This window comes from Lagenorhynchus albirostris, chromosome 1 (genome assembly GCF_949774975.1).
Source record: "Lagenorhynchus albirostris chromosome 1, mLagAlb1.1, whole genome shotgun sequence".
Classification (NCBI taxonomy): Eukaryota; Metazoa; Chordata; class Mammalia; order Artiodactyla; family Delphinidae; genus Lagenorhynchus; species Lagenorhynchus albirostris.
The window spans coordinates 82368256-82386427 of NC_083095.1; the positions used below are offsets into that span (position 1 = coordinate 82368256).

General features: G+C 41.7%; 1 protein-coding gene across 3 annotated transcripts in view; it reads right to left on the minus strand.

The window, feature by feature from the left end:
* Positions 1–18172, minus strand: part of RASGRP1 (RAS guanyl releasing protein 1) — an 87269-nt gene that overhangs the window by 33214 nt on the left and 35883 nt on the right. For all 3 annotated transcript variants that reach the window (XM_060147019.1, XM_060147018.1, XM_060147017.1), the window contains exon 3: positions 14198–14303. In XM_060147019.1, coding sequence (XP_060003002.1) covers positions 14198–14303 — 106 coding nt within the window. The remainder of the gene's footprint in view (positions 1–14197; positions 14304–18172) is intronic.

The following is an 18172-nucleotide window of genomic DNA, read 5'->3' on the forward strand; positions in this document are numbered from 1 at the left end:
TCTACCAAACATTTAGAAAAGAGTAAACACCTATCAAACTATTCCAAAAAACTGCAGAAGAAGGACCACTTCCTAACTCATTCTACGAGGCCAGCATCACCCTGCTACTAAAACCAGTCAAAGATATCACAAAAAAAGAAAATTACAGGCTAATATCAGTGATAAAAATATGATGAACATAGATTCAAAAATTCTCAACAAAATATTAGCAAACCAAATACAACAATATAGTAAAAGAATTATACGCCATGATCAAGTGGAATTTATCCAATGAATGCAAGGATAGTTCAATATCCACAAATCAGTCAGTGGGATATACCTCATTGACAAATTGAAGAATATATAAATAAAGAATAAAAATCATATGATCATCTCAATAGATACAGAAAAGGATTTGAGAAAATTCAACAATTTATGATTAAAAAAAACTTTCCATGAAGATGTATAGAGGGAACAATACCTCAACATAGTAAATGTCATATATTATAAGCCCAGAGCTAACATCATACTCAATGGTGAAAACTGAAAGAATTTCTTCTACGATCAGGAACAAGACAAGGATGCCCACTCTCACCACTTTTATTCCTAGCCAGAGCAATCAGACAAGAAAAAGAAATGAATCCAAATTGGAAAAGAAGAAGTAAAACTGTTACTGTTTGAAGATGACATGATACTATACATAGAAAATCCTAAATATACCACCAAAATACTACCAGAGTTCATCAAAATTCAGTAAAGTTGCAGGGTACAAGATTAATATATAAAAATCTGTTGCATTTCTATATACTAACAAGAAACTATCAGAAAGAGAAATTAAGAAAACAATCCCATTTAAATCACATCGAAAAGGATAGAATATCCAGGAATAAATCCAACTATGTAAGTAAAAGACCCACAGTCAGAAAACTTTAAGACACTGATGAAAAAAATTGAAGATGACAGAACAGATGGAAAGACATACCATATTCATGGATTAGAAGAATATCGTTAAAATGACCATACTACCCAAGGCAACCTACTGATTCAATGCAATCCTATCAAAACACCAATGGCATTTTTCACAGAACTAAAACAAATAATTCTAAAATTCTATGGAAAGAAAAGTCCCCAAATAGCAAAACAATCTTGAGAAAGAAGAACAGAGCTGGAGGTATCACACTCCCGGACTTCAGACTATACTACAAAGCTAGTGTCATCAAAACTGTATGGTACCAGCACAAAAACAAACAAGTAGATCAATGGAACAGAATAAAGAGCCCAGAAATTAACCCACACACTTATGGTTAATTAATCTAAAACAAAGGAGGCAAGAACATACAATGGAGAAAAGACAGTCTCTTAAATAAATGGTATTGTGGAAACTGGACAGTTACATGCAAAAGAATCAAACTGGACTATTCTGGACACTATGCAAACTGGATACTATGCACAAAAATGAATTCAAAACTGATTACGAACTTAAATGTAAGACCTGAGCTGCCTGGAAGCAGAGAGGCAGCATGTCCAAAGGGCTGCCTCCATAGTGTGGAGTTCAGGAGTTTGGAGAGCCCTTTGGGGGTCCCAGTTTTACCTAAGAGATGTCAACTTGAGAGTGTGCTGAACTTCACCTTATGCTCCCATATCACGTGTAGTCATCAAAGTGTTTTCTCTGCGGTTTGGCAGACATTCTCAGAGGGGAATCAGGAAGATGGTGGAAGAGTAAGAGGTGGAGATCACCTTCCTCTCCACAGATACACCAGAAATACATCTACACGTGGAACAACTCCTACAGAAGACCTACTGAACGCTGGCAGAAGACCCCACACCTCCCAAAAGGCAAGAAATTCCAGACATACCTGGGTAAGGCAAAAGAAAAAAGAATAAACAGAGACAAAAGAATAGGGACAGGACCTGCACCTCTGGAAGGGAGCTGTGAAGGAGGAAAGGTTTCCACACATTAGGAAGCCCCTTTGCGGGCGGAGACTGCAGGTGGTGGAGGGGAAAAGCTTCAGAGCCATGGAGGAGAGCACAGCAACAGGGGTGCGGAGGGCAAAGCGGAGAGATTCCGTCACAGAGGATCGGTGCCCACCAGCACTCACCAGCCCGAGAGGCTTGTCTGCTCACCCACCGGGGCAGGTGGGGCTGGGAGTTGAGGCTCGGGCTTTGGTTGGAGCGCAGGGAGAGGACTGGGGTTGGCGGCGTGAACACAGCCTGCAGGGGGTTAGTGCACCACAGCTAGCCGGGAGGGAATCCGGGGAAAAGTATGGACCTGCCAAAGAGGCAAGAGACTTTTTCTTCTCTCTTTGTTTCCTGGTGCATGAGGAGAGGGGATTAAGAGCTCTGCTTAAAGGAGCTCCAGAGACAGGCGTGAGCTGCAGCTAACAGTGCGGACCCCAGAGACAGGCATGGGATGCTAAGGCTGCTGCTGCTGCCACCAAGAAGCCTGTGTATGAGCACAGGTCACTATCCACACCTGCCCTCCCAGGAGCCTGTGCAGCCTGTCACTGCCAGGGTCCCGGGATCCAGGGACAACTTCCCCGGGAGAACACGCGGCACGCCTCAGGTTGGTGCAACGTCCTGCCAGCCTCTGCCACTGCAGGCTCTTCCCGCATCCATACCCCTCCCTCCCCCTGGCCTGAGTGAGCCAGAGCCCCTGAAGCAGCTGCTCCTTTAACCCTGTCCTGAGCGAAAAACAGACACCCTCCAGCGACCTACATGCAGAGGCAGGGCCAAATCCAAAGCTGAGCCCCGGGAGCTGTGCGAACAAAGAAGAGAAAGGGAAATCTCTCCCAGCAGCCTCAGAAGCAGCGGATTAAAGCTTCACAATCAACTCGATGTACCCTGCATCTGTAGAATACATGAATAGACAACGAATCATCCCAAATTGAGGAGGTGGACTTTAAGAGCAAGGTTTATGATTTTTTCCCCTTTTCCTCTTTCTGTGAGTGTGTGTGTGTATGCTTCTGTGTGAGATTTTGTCTGTATAGCTTTGCTTTCACCATTTGTCCTAAGGTTCTATCTGTCCGTTTTTTTTTCTTTTTTAAAAAAATTTCTTAATTATTTTTTCTATTAATAACTTTATTTTATTTTATCTTACTTTATTTTATTTTATCCCCTTCCTCCCTTCCTTCCTCCCTCCCTCTCTATTTCTTTTTCTTCCTTCCTTCCTTCCTCTTTCTTTCTTTCTACTTTTTCTCCCTTTTATTCTGAGCCGTGTGGATGAAAGGCTCTTGGTGCTGCAGCCAGGAGTCAGTGCTGTGCCTCTGAGGTGGGAGAGCCAACTTCAGGACACTGGTCCACAAGAGACCTCCCAGCTCCACATAATATCAAATGGTGAAAATCTCCCAGAGATCTCCATCTCAACACCAGCACCCAGCTTCACTCAATGACCAGCAAGCTACAGTGCTGGACACCCTATGCCAAACAACTAGCAACACAGGAACACAACCCCACCCAATAGCAGAGAGGCTGCCTAAAATCATAATAAGTCCACAGACACCCCAAAACACACCACCAGATGTGGACCTGCCCACCAGAAAGACAAGATCCAGCCTCATCCACCAGAACACAGGCACTAGTCCCCTCGACCAGGAAGCCTACACAACCCACTGAACCAACTTTAGCCACTGGGGACAGACACCAAAAACAACGGGAACTACGAACCTGCAGCCTGCAAAAAGGAGACCCCAAACACAGTAAGATAAGCAAAATGAGAAGACAGAAAAACACACAGCAGATGAAGGAGCAAGATGAAAACTGACCAGACCTAAAAAATGAAGAGGAAATAGGCAGTCTACCTGAAAAAGAATTAAGAATAATGACAGTAAAGATGATCCAAGATCTTGGAAATAGAATAGAGAAAATGCAAGAAACATTTAACAAGGACCTAGAAGAACTAAAGATGAAAGAAGCAACAATGAACAACACAATAAATGAAATTAAAAATACTCTAGAGATGGGATCAATAGCAGAATAACTGAGGCAGAAGAACGGATAAGTGACCTGGAAGATAAAATAGTGGAAATAACTACTGCAGAGCAGAATAAAGGAAAAAGAATGAAAAGAACTGAGGACAGTCTCAGAGACCTCTGGGACAACATTAAATGCACCAACATTCGAATTATAGGGGTTCCAGAAGAAGAAGAGAAAAAGAAAGGGACTGAGAAAATATTTGAAGAGATTATAGTTGAAAACTTCCCTAACATGGGAAAGGAAATAGTTAATCAAGCCCAGGAAGCACAGAGAGTCCCATACAGGATAAATCCAAGGAGAAACACGCCAAGACACATATTAGTCAAACTATCAAAAATTAAATACAAAGAAAACATATTAAAAGCAGCAAGGGAAAAATAACACACAAGGGAATCCCCATAAGGTTAACAGCGGATCTTTCAGCAGAAACTCTGCAAGCCAGTAGGGACTGGCAGGACATATTTAAAGTGATGAAGGAGAAAAATCTATAACCAAGATTACTCTACCCAGCAAAGATCTCATTCAAACTCGATGGAGAAATTAAAACCTTTACAGACAAGCAAAAGCTGAGAGAGTTCAGCACCACCAAACCAGCTTTACAACAAATGCTAAATGAACTTCTCTAGGCAGGAAAAACAAGAGAAGGAAAAGACCTACAAAAACAAACCCCAAACAATTAAGAAAATGGTAATAGGAACATACCTATCGATAATTACCTTAAATGTAAATGGATTAAATGCTCCCACCAAAAGACACAGACTGGCTGAATGGATACAAAAACAAGACCCATATATATGCTGTCTACAAGAGACCCACTTCAGACCTAGAGACACATACAGACTGAAAGTGAGGGGATGGAAAAAGATATTCCATGCAAATGGAAACCAAAAGAAAGCTGGAGTAGCAATTCTCATATCAGAGAAAATAGACTTTAAGATAAAGAGTATAAGAAGAGACAAAGAAGGACACTACATAATGATCAAGGGATCGATCCAAGAAGAAGATATAACAATTGTAAATATTTCTGCACCCAACATAGGAGCACCTCAATACATAAGGCAAATACTAACAGCCATAAAAGGGGAAATAGACAGTAACATATTCATAGTAGGGGACTTTAACACCCCACTTTCACCAATGGACAGATCATCCAAAATGAAAATAAGGAAACACAAGTTTTAAATGATACATTAAACTAGATGGACTTAATTGATATTTATAGGACATTCCATCCAAAAACAACAGAATACACATTTCTCTAAAGTGCTCATGGAACATTCTCCAGGATAGATCATATCTTGGGTCACAAATCAAGCCTTGGTAAATTTAAGAAAATTGAAATTGTATGAAGTACCTTTTCCGACCACAAAGCTATGAGACTAGATATCAATTACTGGAAAAGATCTGTAAAAAATACAAACACATGGAGGCTAAACAATACACTACTTAATAACGAAGTGATCACTGAAGAAATCAAAGAGAAAATTAAAAAATACCTAGAAACAAATGACAATGGAGACATGATGACCCAAAACCTATGGGATGCAGCGAAAGCAGTTCTAAGAGGGAAGTTTATAGCAATACAATCCTACCTTAAGAAACAGGAAACATCTCGAATAAACAACCTAACCTTGCACCTAAAGCAATCAGAGAAAGAAGAACAAAAAAACTCCAAAGTTAGCAGAAGGAAAGAAATAAAGATCAGATCAGAAACAAATGAAAAAGAAATGAAGGAAACGATAGCAAAGATCAATAAAACTAAAAGCTGGTTCTTTGAGAAGATAAACAAAATTGATAAACCAGTAGCCAGACTCATCAAGAAAAAAAGGGAGAAGACTCAAATGAATAGAATTAGAAATGAAAAAGAAGAAGTAACAACTGACACTGCAGAAATACAAAAGATCATGAGAGATTACTACAAGCAACTCTATGCCAATAAAATGGACAACCTGGAAGAAATGGACAAATTCTTAGAAATGCACAACTGCTAAGACTGAACCAGGAAGAAATAGAAAATATGAACAGACCAATCACAAGCACTGAAATTGAAACTGTGATTAAAAATCTTCCAACAAACAAAAGCCCAGGACCAGGTGGCTTCACAGGCGAATTCTATCAAACATTTAGAGAAGAGCTAACACCTATCCTCCTCAAACTCTTCCAAAATATAGCAGAGGGAGGAACACTCCCAAACTCATTCTACGAGGCCACCATCACCCTGATACCAAAACCAGACAAGGATGTCACAAAGAAAGAAAACTACAGGCCAATATCACTGATGAACACAGATGCAAAAATCCTCAACAAAATACTAGCAAACAGAATCCAACAGCACATTAAAAGGATCATACACCATGATCAAGTGGGGTTTATTCCAGGAATGCAAGGATTCTTCAATATACGCAAATCAATCAACGTGATACACCATATTCACAAATTGAAGGAGAAAAACCATATGATCATCTCAATAGATGCAGAGAAAGCTTTTGACAAAATTCAACACCCATTTATGATAAAAACCCTGCAGAAAGTAGGCATAGAGGGAACTTTCCTCAACATAATAAAGGCCATATATGACAAACCCACAGGCAACATCATCCTCAATGGTGAAAAACTGAAAGCTTTTCCACTAAGGTCAGGAACAAGACAAGGTTGCCCACTCTCACCACTCTTATTGAACATAGTTTTGGAAGTTTTAGCCACAGCAATCAGAGAAGAAAAGGAAATAAAAGGAATCCAAATCGGAAAAGAAGAAGTAAAGCTGTCACTGTTTGCAGATGACATGATACTATACATACAGAATCCTCAAGATGCTACCAGAAAACTACTAGAGCTAATCAATGAATTTGGTAAAGTAGCAGGATACAAAATTAATGCACAGAAATCGCTGGCATTCCTATACACTAATGATGAAAAATCTGAAAGTGAAATCAAGAAAACACTCCCATTTACCACTGCAACAAAAATAATAAAATATCTAGGAATAAACTTACCTAAGGAGACAAAAGACCTGTATGCAGAAAATTATAAGACACTGATGAAAGAAATTAAAGATGATACAAATAGATGGAGAGATATACCATGTTCTTGGATTGGAAGAATCAACATTGTGAAAATGACTCTACTACCCAAAGCAATCTACAGATTCAATGCAATCCCTATCAAACTACCACTGGCAGTTTTCACAGAACTAGAACAAAAAATTTCACAATTTGTATGGAAACATAAAAGACCCCGAATAGCCAAAGCAATCTTGAGAACGAAAAACAGAGTTGGAGGAATCAGGCTCCCTGACTTCAGACTATACTACAAAGCTACAGTAATCAAGACAGTATGGTACTGGTACAAAAACAGAAATATAGATCAATGGAAAAGGACAGAAAACCCAGAGATAAACCCACGCACATATGGTCACCTTATCATTGATAAAGCAGGCAGGAATGTACAGTGGAGAAAGGACAGCCTCTTCAATAAGTGGTGCTGGAAAAACTGGACAGGTACATGTAAAAGTATGAGATTAGATCACTCTCTAACACCATACATAAAAATAAGCTCCAAATGGATTAAAGATCTAAATGTAAGGCCAGAAACTATCAAACTCTTAGAAGAAAACATAGGCAGAACACTCTATGACATAAATCACAGCAAGATCCTTTTTGACCCACCTCCTAGAGAAATGGAAATAAAAATAAACAAATGGTACCTAATGAAACTTCAAAGCTTTTGCACAGCAAAGGAAACCATAAACAAGACCAAAAGACAACCCTCACAATGTAGAAAATATTTGCAAATGAAGCAACTGACAAAGGATTAATCTCCAAATTTACAAGCAGCTCATGCAGCTCCATAACGAAAAAACAAACAGCCCAATCCAAAAATGGGCAGAAGACCTAAATAGACATTTCTCCAAAGAAGGTATACAGACTGCAACAAACACATGAAAGAATGCTCAACATCATTAATCATTAGAGAAATGCAAATCAAAACTACAATGAGATATCATCTCACACCAGTTAGAATGGCCATCATCAAAAAATCTAGAAACAATAAATGCTGGAGAGGGTGTGGAGAAAAGGGAACCCTCTTACACGGTTGGTGGGAAAGTAACCTGATACAGCCACTATGGAGAACAGTATGGAGATTCCTTAAAAAAGTAAATATAGAACTACCATATGACCCAGCAATCCCACTACTGGGCATATACCCTGAGAAAACCATAATTCAAAAAGAGTCATGTACCAAAATGTTCATTGCAGCTCTATTTACAATAGCCCGGAGATGGAAACAACCTAAGTGTCCATCATCGGATGAATGGATAAAGATGTGGCACATATATACAATGGAATATTACTCAGCCATAAAAAGAAACGAAATTGAGCTATTTGTAATGAGGTGCATGGACCTAGATTCTGTCATACAGAGTGAAGTAAGGCAGAAAGAGAAAGACAAATACTGTATACTAACACACACATATGGAATTTAAGAAAAAAGTGTCATGAAGAACCTAGGGGTAAGACAGGAATAAAAACACAGACCTACTAGAGAATGGACTTGAGGATATGGGGAGGGGGAAGGGTGAGAAAGGGAAGCTGTGAGAAAGCGAGAGAGTGGCATGGACATATATACACTACCAAACGTAAAATAGATAGCTAGTGGGAAGGAGCCACATAGCACAGGGAGATCAGCTCGGTGCTTTGTGACCACCTAGAGGGGTGGGATAGGGAGGGTGGGAGGGAGGGAGACGCAAGAGGGAAGAGATATGGGAACATATGTATATGTATAACTGAGTCAGTTTGTTATAAAGCAGCAACAAACACACCATTGTACAGCAATTATACTCCAATAAAGATGTAAAAAAAAAAAAAAAGTAAGACCTGAAACCATAAAACTTATAGAAGAAAACATAGGTATATGATCTTTGACATCAGTCTTCATAACATTGTTTTTGGATATGTCTCCTCAGGCAAGGGAAACAAAAGCAAAAATAAACAAATGAGACTAGGGCTTCCCTGATAGCACAGTGGTTAAGAATTCTCTTGCTGGTGCAGGGGACACAGATTCGAGCCCTGGGCTGGGAAGATCCCACATGCTGCAGAGCAACTAAGCCTGTGTGCCACAACTACTGAGCCTGCACTCTAGGGCCCATGAGCCACAACTACTGAGCCCGCATGCCACAACTACTGAAGTCTGCGCACCTAGAGCCCATGCTCCGCAACAAGAGAAGTCACTGTAATAAGAAGCCTGCACACTGCAACAAGGAGTAGCCCCTGTTTGCTGCAACTAGAGAAAGCCCGTGTACAGCAACGAAGACCCAACACAGCCAAAAATAAATATATTAAAAAAAAAAACAACCAAATGGGACTATATCTAACTAAAGCTTTCGCACAGTGAAGGAAAAGAAACCACCAACAAAATGAAAAGGCCACCTACTAAATGGTGAAGATATTTGCAAATGATATATCCAATAAGGGGTTAATATCCAAAACATACAAAGAACTCATACAACTCAACATCAAAAAACCAACGTGATTAAAAAACTGGCAGAGGATCTGTATATACATTTTCCCCAAGGAAGACAAATGGCCAAAAGCCACATGAGAAGATGCTCAACATTACTAATTATCAGGAAAATGCAAATCAAAACCACAATGAGGTATCATCTCACACTTGTTAGAATGGCTGTTATCAAAAAGACAACAAATGACAAGTGTTGGTGAAGATGTGGAGAAAACAGAACCCTTGCACACTGTTGCTGGGAACATAAATTGGTGCAGCCACTATGGAAAACAGTATGGAGATTCCTCAAACAATTAAAAATAGAACTACCATATGGTCCAGAATTTCCACTCCTGTGTATTTATCTGAAGAAAACAAAAACATTAATTAGAAGAGATATATGCAGCCATGTGTTCAATGCAGCATTATTCACAATAGCTAAGATATGGAAGCAACCTAAGTGTCCATCAAGAGACGAAAGTATAAAGAAGATGTGGTACACACACACACACACACACACACACACACACACACACTGGAATATTACTCAGCCATAAAAAAGAATGAAATCTTGCCATTTGAGACAACATGGATAGACTCAGAGGGTACATGCTAAGTGAAATAAGTCAGCTAGAGAAAGACAAATACTGTATGATTTTATTTATATGTGGAATGTGAAAAAACAAATGCACAAACATAACAAAACAGAGTTATAGGTACAGAGAACAAACAAGTGTTTGCCACAGGGGAGGGAAGTAGGGGGAAGAAAGAAATAAGTGAGGAAGATTAAGAGGTACAAACTTCCATTTGCGAAATAAATGAGACATGGGTAAGAAATGCACCGTATGGGGAATACAGTTAATAACTATGTAATATCTTTGTAGGGTGACATAACCGTAACTAGACTTATTGTGGTGACCAGTTTGATATGTATAGACATATCAAATCACTGTTATGTAACAGAAACTAACATAGTGTTGTAGGTCAATTATACTTCAAAAACGGACAAAGAAACAACAAACATAGAAAAATAGATCAGATATGTGGTTACCAGAGGCAGGGGATGGGAAAAGGGGGGAATGTATGAAGGCAGTCAAAAGATACAAACTTATAAGATGAATAAGTACCAGGGATGTAATGTACAACATGATAAAAATATAATGAACACTGCTCGACGTTATACATGAAAGTTGCTAAGAGGGAAAATTCTAAGTTCTCATCACAAGAAAAGAAATTTAAATTTCTTTAATTTTGTTTCTATATGAGATGATAGATGTTCACTAAACTTATCATGAATCACGCTTCAAACCTTAAACTTACACAGTATTTTATGTTGGTTATATCTCAATAAAACTGGAAGAAGAAATAAAATTCATAATTATAGTTTAAAACCATTATTCCAATTAACCAAACATTTTTCAAGGTTCCTTAAAAGTGCCTGGTGGGACATTCTAGACTTATAGGAAGAACAGTAAGATTTGCAAGCTAAATTTGAACCCCTAAAGAAAAACTATGGCTGTGAAATTTGTACATTTCATAAAATGACTTTAACTTAAAAAACCTAAATTTTGATAGATTTACTGTTATAAAATCTGTCCCTGAGAGCACCAAAATCAAACAGAAACACAAAACACACACACACCAAGAACAAAGGTAATGAATCCAAAAAATAAGCCCAGGCAACTGGCAAATTTCATGAAGTGAATGGTTCCAATGCTTGCCTTTCTTTGGACATAAAAGGGAGGAGTGAGAATGACATGACTTTACATTTCTCTTTACATTTCTTTATACCACATGGGTAAGAAAATGCATCCCTTTGGTGCAAAGAGATTCAAGCATAAGGCACATTCTAGATAAATACGTCTTAGAGTCTATATTTTTATTATTTGATCTAGTTGTTGAAAGATTTAACTTCTTCCTTATTAATGAGGAAGGCACTCACACACACAAAAAACCCACTTTTCTTTTAAGACAACTGGGTGGACATAAGAATCAACATGGTACCTTTCATCATGGAGTTTACCTTCCTTCTGTTTGCTCCCTACCCTTCTCTTCACACGTCCGTTCCCCAGTGCACAGTGCCAGGTGCCATCCAGGAGGGCAGAGTCTCCCAAGGTCGCAGAGCCCTTGTGCCACAGCGGAGGCAGCCTCGAGCAAGGCAGGCACTGCTTTCTCACGTGAGGAGATGAAGCAAACAGCAGCACACGCAGGCCAGTAATCAGGGGCTCAGGCATCTGCTGACCTGGGGTAATCGTCATTGTTTGCTGCAAGCTTCAGGCTCCACATCCTCATAGGCAGTGCTGTGGCCATGAAGTACCAGGGCAGTTCTGGCTGTACTTCTCAGGCATCTGAACTATTCAAAGCATGTTGTTAAATTTTTTTTCTCTCTCTAACAATGGAAAAACAGGAAACAAAAGGAAGGCATCCGAGCTTCTTTAACTGACAGGTAAAAGGAGCCATTCCAGTCTGGTATGTTGAAACGTTCACCGTGGAGGGGAAAGGGTTTCTGAGAGAGCTGAGGATAGAGCAGGAGGGGCACCCTGGGCCAGCCTGTGGAGGGCCATTTCCTGGCAACCGAGGATCTGCCATTACCCTCTATTTGCAGAGGCTCTGGTGCATGGCCTGCCTGATTCGCTTCTCAGCAAAGTAACTGCAGAGGTGGATAAACGAGGGAGAGGGTGGCTGTGAAGATGAGAAGCCCAGGATGGGACAGAGGCTGGGGAGAGAGACGGTGAGGGCCCAAACAAAGGCAGAGACATGGGAATGGAGAGAAAAGAGTCACTTCTGACGCAGGAACCCTGAGATTGGGTGACGGACTCTGTAGATGAAAGGCAGGGAGGACTGTGAGTGCTTTGATGTTGCCGCTTTAAGACCATCGGATGGGCAGCAATACCATGAACTGAAACTGAAAATACAGGTATCAAAGCAGAACTCATAGTAGTAGTAGTTGAGGTGGTGAGTTAATGAGTTAAGTTTTAAGCATATTAGATTGCAGTGTCTGCAGGATAAAGTGGTACAAACGTTAAAAAAAAAATGGTTTGGGTTAGAGAAATATGGACTTGAAAGACCTCAGAGGAATGGTGGTGGAAATCCTGGTGGGAAATCACCCAGGGGAAGTGCAGTGAGAAGAAACCAGGATGTTATTCCCATCTCGAGGAGGTACGCAAAGAAAAGGCTGGATGGAGAGGTGGAGGAGGGCAGCCCAGGAGGAGGGAGAGCCGGGAAGGTGCAGTTCCCAGGGCTCTGGAGGGAGTCTGGAGAGGCAGGGGGTGTCAACAAGGCCTCTACACGGACATCGCTGTAAACAAGGGTGGAAACAAAAGCCACCAGGCTTGGCAGCTAGGAGGTCACTGGTGACATCAGAGGAAAGTCTGAGTACAGGGGTGGGGCCCACAGTCGGGTTAAGGACTGAGTGGGAGTTGAGCGATGGGAGAGAGTGAGTGCGGACTATTTTAAGAAGTCTGTGCATCACATTTCTAACCCTATCAATGGAATGAAGGGGAGGCAGGGTTGAGAGTTTATTTTTAGGTTGGGGAGACTTGAATGTGTTTTAGGCTGAGAGGCAGGTGCCCCTGAAGAGGCAGGGTTTAGAAGGACAGGAGAGAGGGGAGATAACTGATAGAGAAAGATTCTGTGAGAGTGGGAGGGAGGATGGGGAGGAAGAGGGCTCTGCTGTCACCGTGGGGGCAGGTACCTGGCAGGGCACCAAGACAGGCGCCCCAGGTACAGCTCAGTCCTTAGAGCAACAAAATTTTTTCAGCGAGGAGTATTTAATCACTGACATTGTTTAGAATTGCTGGTACGTGGAGTTAATAAAAAGTAGACCAACTCTGAGTCTGTTTTATTACGGTTTTAAAATTCTCTGCAGACCAGACATCCAATTATTACCTGCACCTCTCATCACGTGGACCCCTCCCAAGGTTGCACCCTTGGAATGCCACTAAAAACACCTCCTCTGAGATGAGTAAAGGTTTATGAGTCACTTTAGAGAAGAGATTCAGTCTTTACGTTTTTTTCCGTGTGCCATGAGATGAAAAGGGATGGCTGAGGAGAGCGGTAAAGGATTAGAACAGCTACAAAGCATGACTCAGTGCCAGGGACCTGGGCTGCAAGGTGCTAAACAGTCTCAGCCCACCTACAGCCCACAGTGTCATCAGTCATCAGGGAGAGGGAGAAGGCAGCCGTTTTCTCCACCCAACTCCATTCACACCCCCAGAAGAAGGTTAGAATCCGGCAGGGTTTGCTTGGCACGTAGCCAGCGCCTCTGCCTAAGCAAAAAGGCACCAGCAGCCTCTCCAGATGCTCTGGCATCAGAAAGCGCTCTTCAGAACCTGAGGAAGGCTGAAGAATTGGACAGGAAAGCCACAGTGCAGTTTATCACTTGAGTCATGCTTGCACCCTTGTCATTTTGCATGGGATAAATATGAATTTTGATTAATCTACAGGAAAACGATTTTTCACTAGCAAGAACTAACAAAGAAGACTATGTTTGCATGTTGATTTCTTTGGCCTCTTCCCAGAGCAATCAGCATCAATAACATTGCCTCGCCCAACAGAAGACACACACACATACACATGCATACACACACACATGCACACAGACACGCACACCGTGCCATGAAAGGACGTATGAACCCATTAACCACTCAGGGTTATGCAAAACCAACCAAAGTGAAAGCATCCTTCCAATTTCAAGACACTGCTGAAGGAATCCTACTTGGGGACCGCCAGGCACTGCGCTAAAGGATATAGAGTGATAACTTTTTGGAGCAGTTCAGCAGAGGAAATGAGAATTCGGTGCATGGTCAGCAGGACTTGCAACAGTTGGTTACTTCGACACAGGTTTCCGTCTGCATCTGAAAACATAAAGAGCAGCTTCTGAGCGAGGCCCCAGAGAGGAATTAGTTACCTGGTGGGACACCTGCCAGCCCCCCATCACTCCCGGTGGAAGACCAGAGGGCGGGCTCTGCAGGCCCAGCGCCCTGCCCCCACTGACTCTGACACCACACATCCATCCCTCCGTTCTTTGCTTTTCTTTATCCTCCAGCTGCATCCTCCCCAACCCCAAGTGTCCGTTTTGAGGCTCATGAACCACGCTGCCAGAAAGGTGGTAGAATCGTGGGGAAAGGATAACATTTACACTGGTACGAGCGAGTCTCTGTTGAAAGCAGAAGCAGATCCAGGCTTTGTGATGCCTGAAAGGCATATAACGGGGGAAGGAGGAAGTCCTTTCTGGGGTCAGAGGGAAAAAAGTTAATAGTCTTACCAGATTACAGTTAAAATACCTTATTCTTGCAAGTTTTACAAAAACATATGACCACATGAATACATTTCTAGGGCTGCCCCATGGCCTTGGAAGTGGGCTCATGCAAACGAGGGGCCCTGAAATGGAAGCTTCCCTAGTTTTACGGGCAGTGCGCTCTGGATGGGAATAAAGGAGGAAGACTATGGGCAAACATGACTTTTGGAGATTATGGGTGGGTTACAAGTACCCATGATGATTTGTATCAAAGATCATGGTTAGCTCCTTACTTGGGTTTTGCAAATCCTGCTGGTACCACATAACAAGATGCATTCCATACAATGGCATTGGGTGCAAAGATTCCCCCTGGAGTGGTTTTCAAAATCTTTTAACATTTACGGCATGAAGTGTTAAGGGCTGTGCTGGTTATTCACTGCAGATCTAGTCTCTGTCCTTCACCGTGGACTGCATCACCAGGCTCCTTGCTAGCCAGCTTCCAGTTGGGTTCAGCCATTGGGATGCATCGGCAAGAGATGGGAGGAGAGAGAAGTAGGTACTTCTTTCTCCTTCCCTCTCTGCTTGGCACTACTTCCCTGTAGCTACAGGTCTCTTCAATGAGTGATCACGCTGCTTGGTCCCTCTTTGAGGGCTCTAGCTCTCACTGGGTGAGGGTGGTAACGACTTCTGGCTGTTGATAGTCTCTGGGTGCAGCATCTCTTAATTCCACTCTCATCTCTGTAAGTAGGCCCCCATCATTAAAGTGTCTTCACTTAAACAAACCATGTGAATTCTGTTCCCTGCTGGGAACTTGAATGATTCAGGGGAAAAAATCCAATGAAAGAATATACATGGGTTCTTTTATCATTTGCTAGCTCTTTAAAGCACGTTATACAAAAGGGGTTATCATTTTCATTCTTTCCAAGTATACCAAATGGTAAATGAAGGACATAGTGCATTTGGGCTCAGGATTCAGAAGTTCTGGCTCGCTCGCAAATGATGAGTTAAAGTCATAGCTCATTGAGGAAATATAAGCAAACGCGACAAGATCGCTCACCTTCCCACCGCCAAATCCACCAATTTACCCGCATTCTATTACTCTTACTGCCTGCCTTCCTCTATTACCATGGAAGGCACTTCACAGGTCAATGCTTCCACTGAGCTCTGGGTCTCCTTTTTCTCAAGGACACTGACACTGTCTTTGTCCACGTTCTCTCCTCCAGTATCAACTTTCCTCTTTCTCTCGCCTGGTTTACTTCCACTGGCATTTAAGCACACCCCAGAATCTCCTATTTAAAACGAAATGAAATAAAACTAAACCTGAAACTCTAGGCACCTCTCCATTTTGTTCCCCTTTTCAGCAAAACCTCAGTCATCAATTTCTCATCTCCCATTCCCTTTCATCCATACCATTTTTGACTCCTACCTCTCTTTCTTTTGTTGTTTTTTTTTGCGGTACGCGGGCCTCTCACTGTTGTGGCCTCTCCCGTTGCGGAGCACAGGCTCCGGACGCGCAGGCTCAGCGGCCATGGCTCACGGGCCCAGCTGCTCCGCGGCATGTGGGATCTTCCCAGACCGGGACACGAACCCGTGTCCCCTGCATCGGCAGGCGGACTCTCAACCACTGCGCCACCAGGGAAGCCCTCTCCTACCTTTCTTATTCTACAAAATCTTTTATTTTCAAGGTCTCCAATCTTTTATTTTCAAGGCCCACATTGCCAAATCCAAGGGTTCATGCCTCTGTCCTCATCTTACTTTATGACTTGAGTTGCATTCAACCCAACCCAACCCAAGCTGACAACTCTCTCCTCCTTCCTGGAGCATTTTCTTCGCTTGGCTTCCACAACATCACACTCTCTCAGCTTCCCTCTCCAGCTCTTGTTCTGTCTCTTCTTCGTTTGCCGAGCTTTTAAATGTTACTGTGCTCTGTGGCTTAGTCCTCCCACTTCTTTTTTTTCCTAACAATTTTTAAAGTCTAAAACTTTTTAAGTTTTAAATTAAAAAAATTTAACTTCTTTCTTCTAGGTAGGGGAATTCATCTAGTCGTTTGGCGAAAATACCATTGATATGCTCATGACTGCCCAACAGACATCTTCAGCCCTGAGTACTGAATTCTTATGTCCCACATCCTCCTTGGCGAATCCACATAGATGTGTAATTTCTGACTTAACTCACACAAACAAAATTCATGACCTCTCCGTCCCCTAATTCACTTCTCCTCCATTTTTCCTCATCTCAGGAAATGGTACCATCAGCCATCCTCTCAGTTACCCAAACAAAAAACCTAGTGGTCATCCTTCATTTCTCATTTTTCCTCGCATCCAATACATTAGCAAGTCTTGATTCTACTTTCAAAATATGCCTCAAACCTCTCCATGTTTCCCCATCCTTGCCATCATGCTGTGTAGCCATTACCACGATGACCTAATTGACCTCCCTGTTTTCACTCTTATCCACTTACCCACAAACTGCTCTTCACACAGCAGCCAGGAGTGAGCTCCTAAAACCCATAAATCAGGTCATGTGCTTAATACGCTTCAATGGGTTCCATTATACTTGTAATAACACATGGACTCCTTGCTACAGCCAACAGAGCTCTACATGTTCTGGCCCGTTAGCCTCCCACTTCATTTCATACCATATTACTCCTCTCTATACCACTGTTTATACCTCGAACGCTCCAAGCTTATTCCTACTTTGCATTTGTTATTTCCGTCAGTGTGGCCTTTCTTCCCTTGGCCCATTCATGTCATTTATGTCTTAGTTTCAAGGTCACATCCTCATAAAGGTCTTCCTTAAACTACTTAAGGTAGCCATGGTCCTGCCTGAGTTTCTTCACAACACTTACCAGTGATCTGAAGTTCTCTTTTTTTATTTGATTTTTATTTTCTGAGTCTCTGCTAGAATATAAGCTTCATGAGACCTGACCTTATCTGTTTTTTCCACAACCATATCTCTAGGGTCTACAACAGTGCTGATACATGACAGTTACTCATTAAACACTTCTTGAGTAAATGAGTGAACTACACCAAATAGGAGACCCCTTAACTCTCCATGTATCTTTGGATATTGAGTTTGCTTTTTTCATTAGCTATTTCATTAATGATATATAATATACACACATTTTCTTCTTGGCCACAGTTTATAAAAGAAACAAAGTTACAATCTGATAAATCATTTTTAAGAAGTATTCATCTAGCCTGTTACAGTTTTATAAATCGTTCATTACTTATTCTAAGCTTACACTCTGGTGAGGTGGGGTTAGTACTGCTATCTGTTTTCTGGCCCACATAATTTCTGTAATATTTATCTCCTGCCACAAAAATTCTGCATAACAAAACACCCCAAAATTCAGTGCCTGAAAACAGTAATCTTTTTTTTTTTTCCTCAAGAGTAAGTTGGCTAGGGGTTGGCTGATATAGGCTGGGCTTTGCTAGGGCTCCTATCCTACATGCCCCCCCAACTTCCCTGGACCAGTGGGCTAGC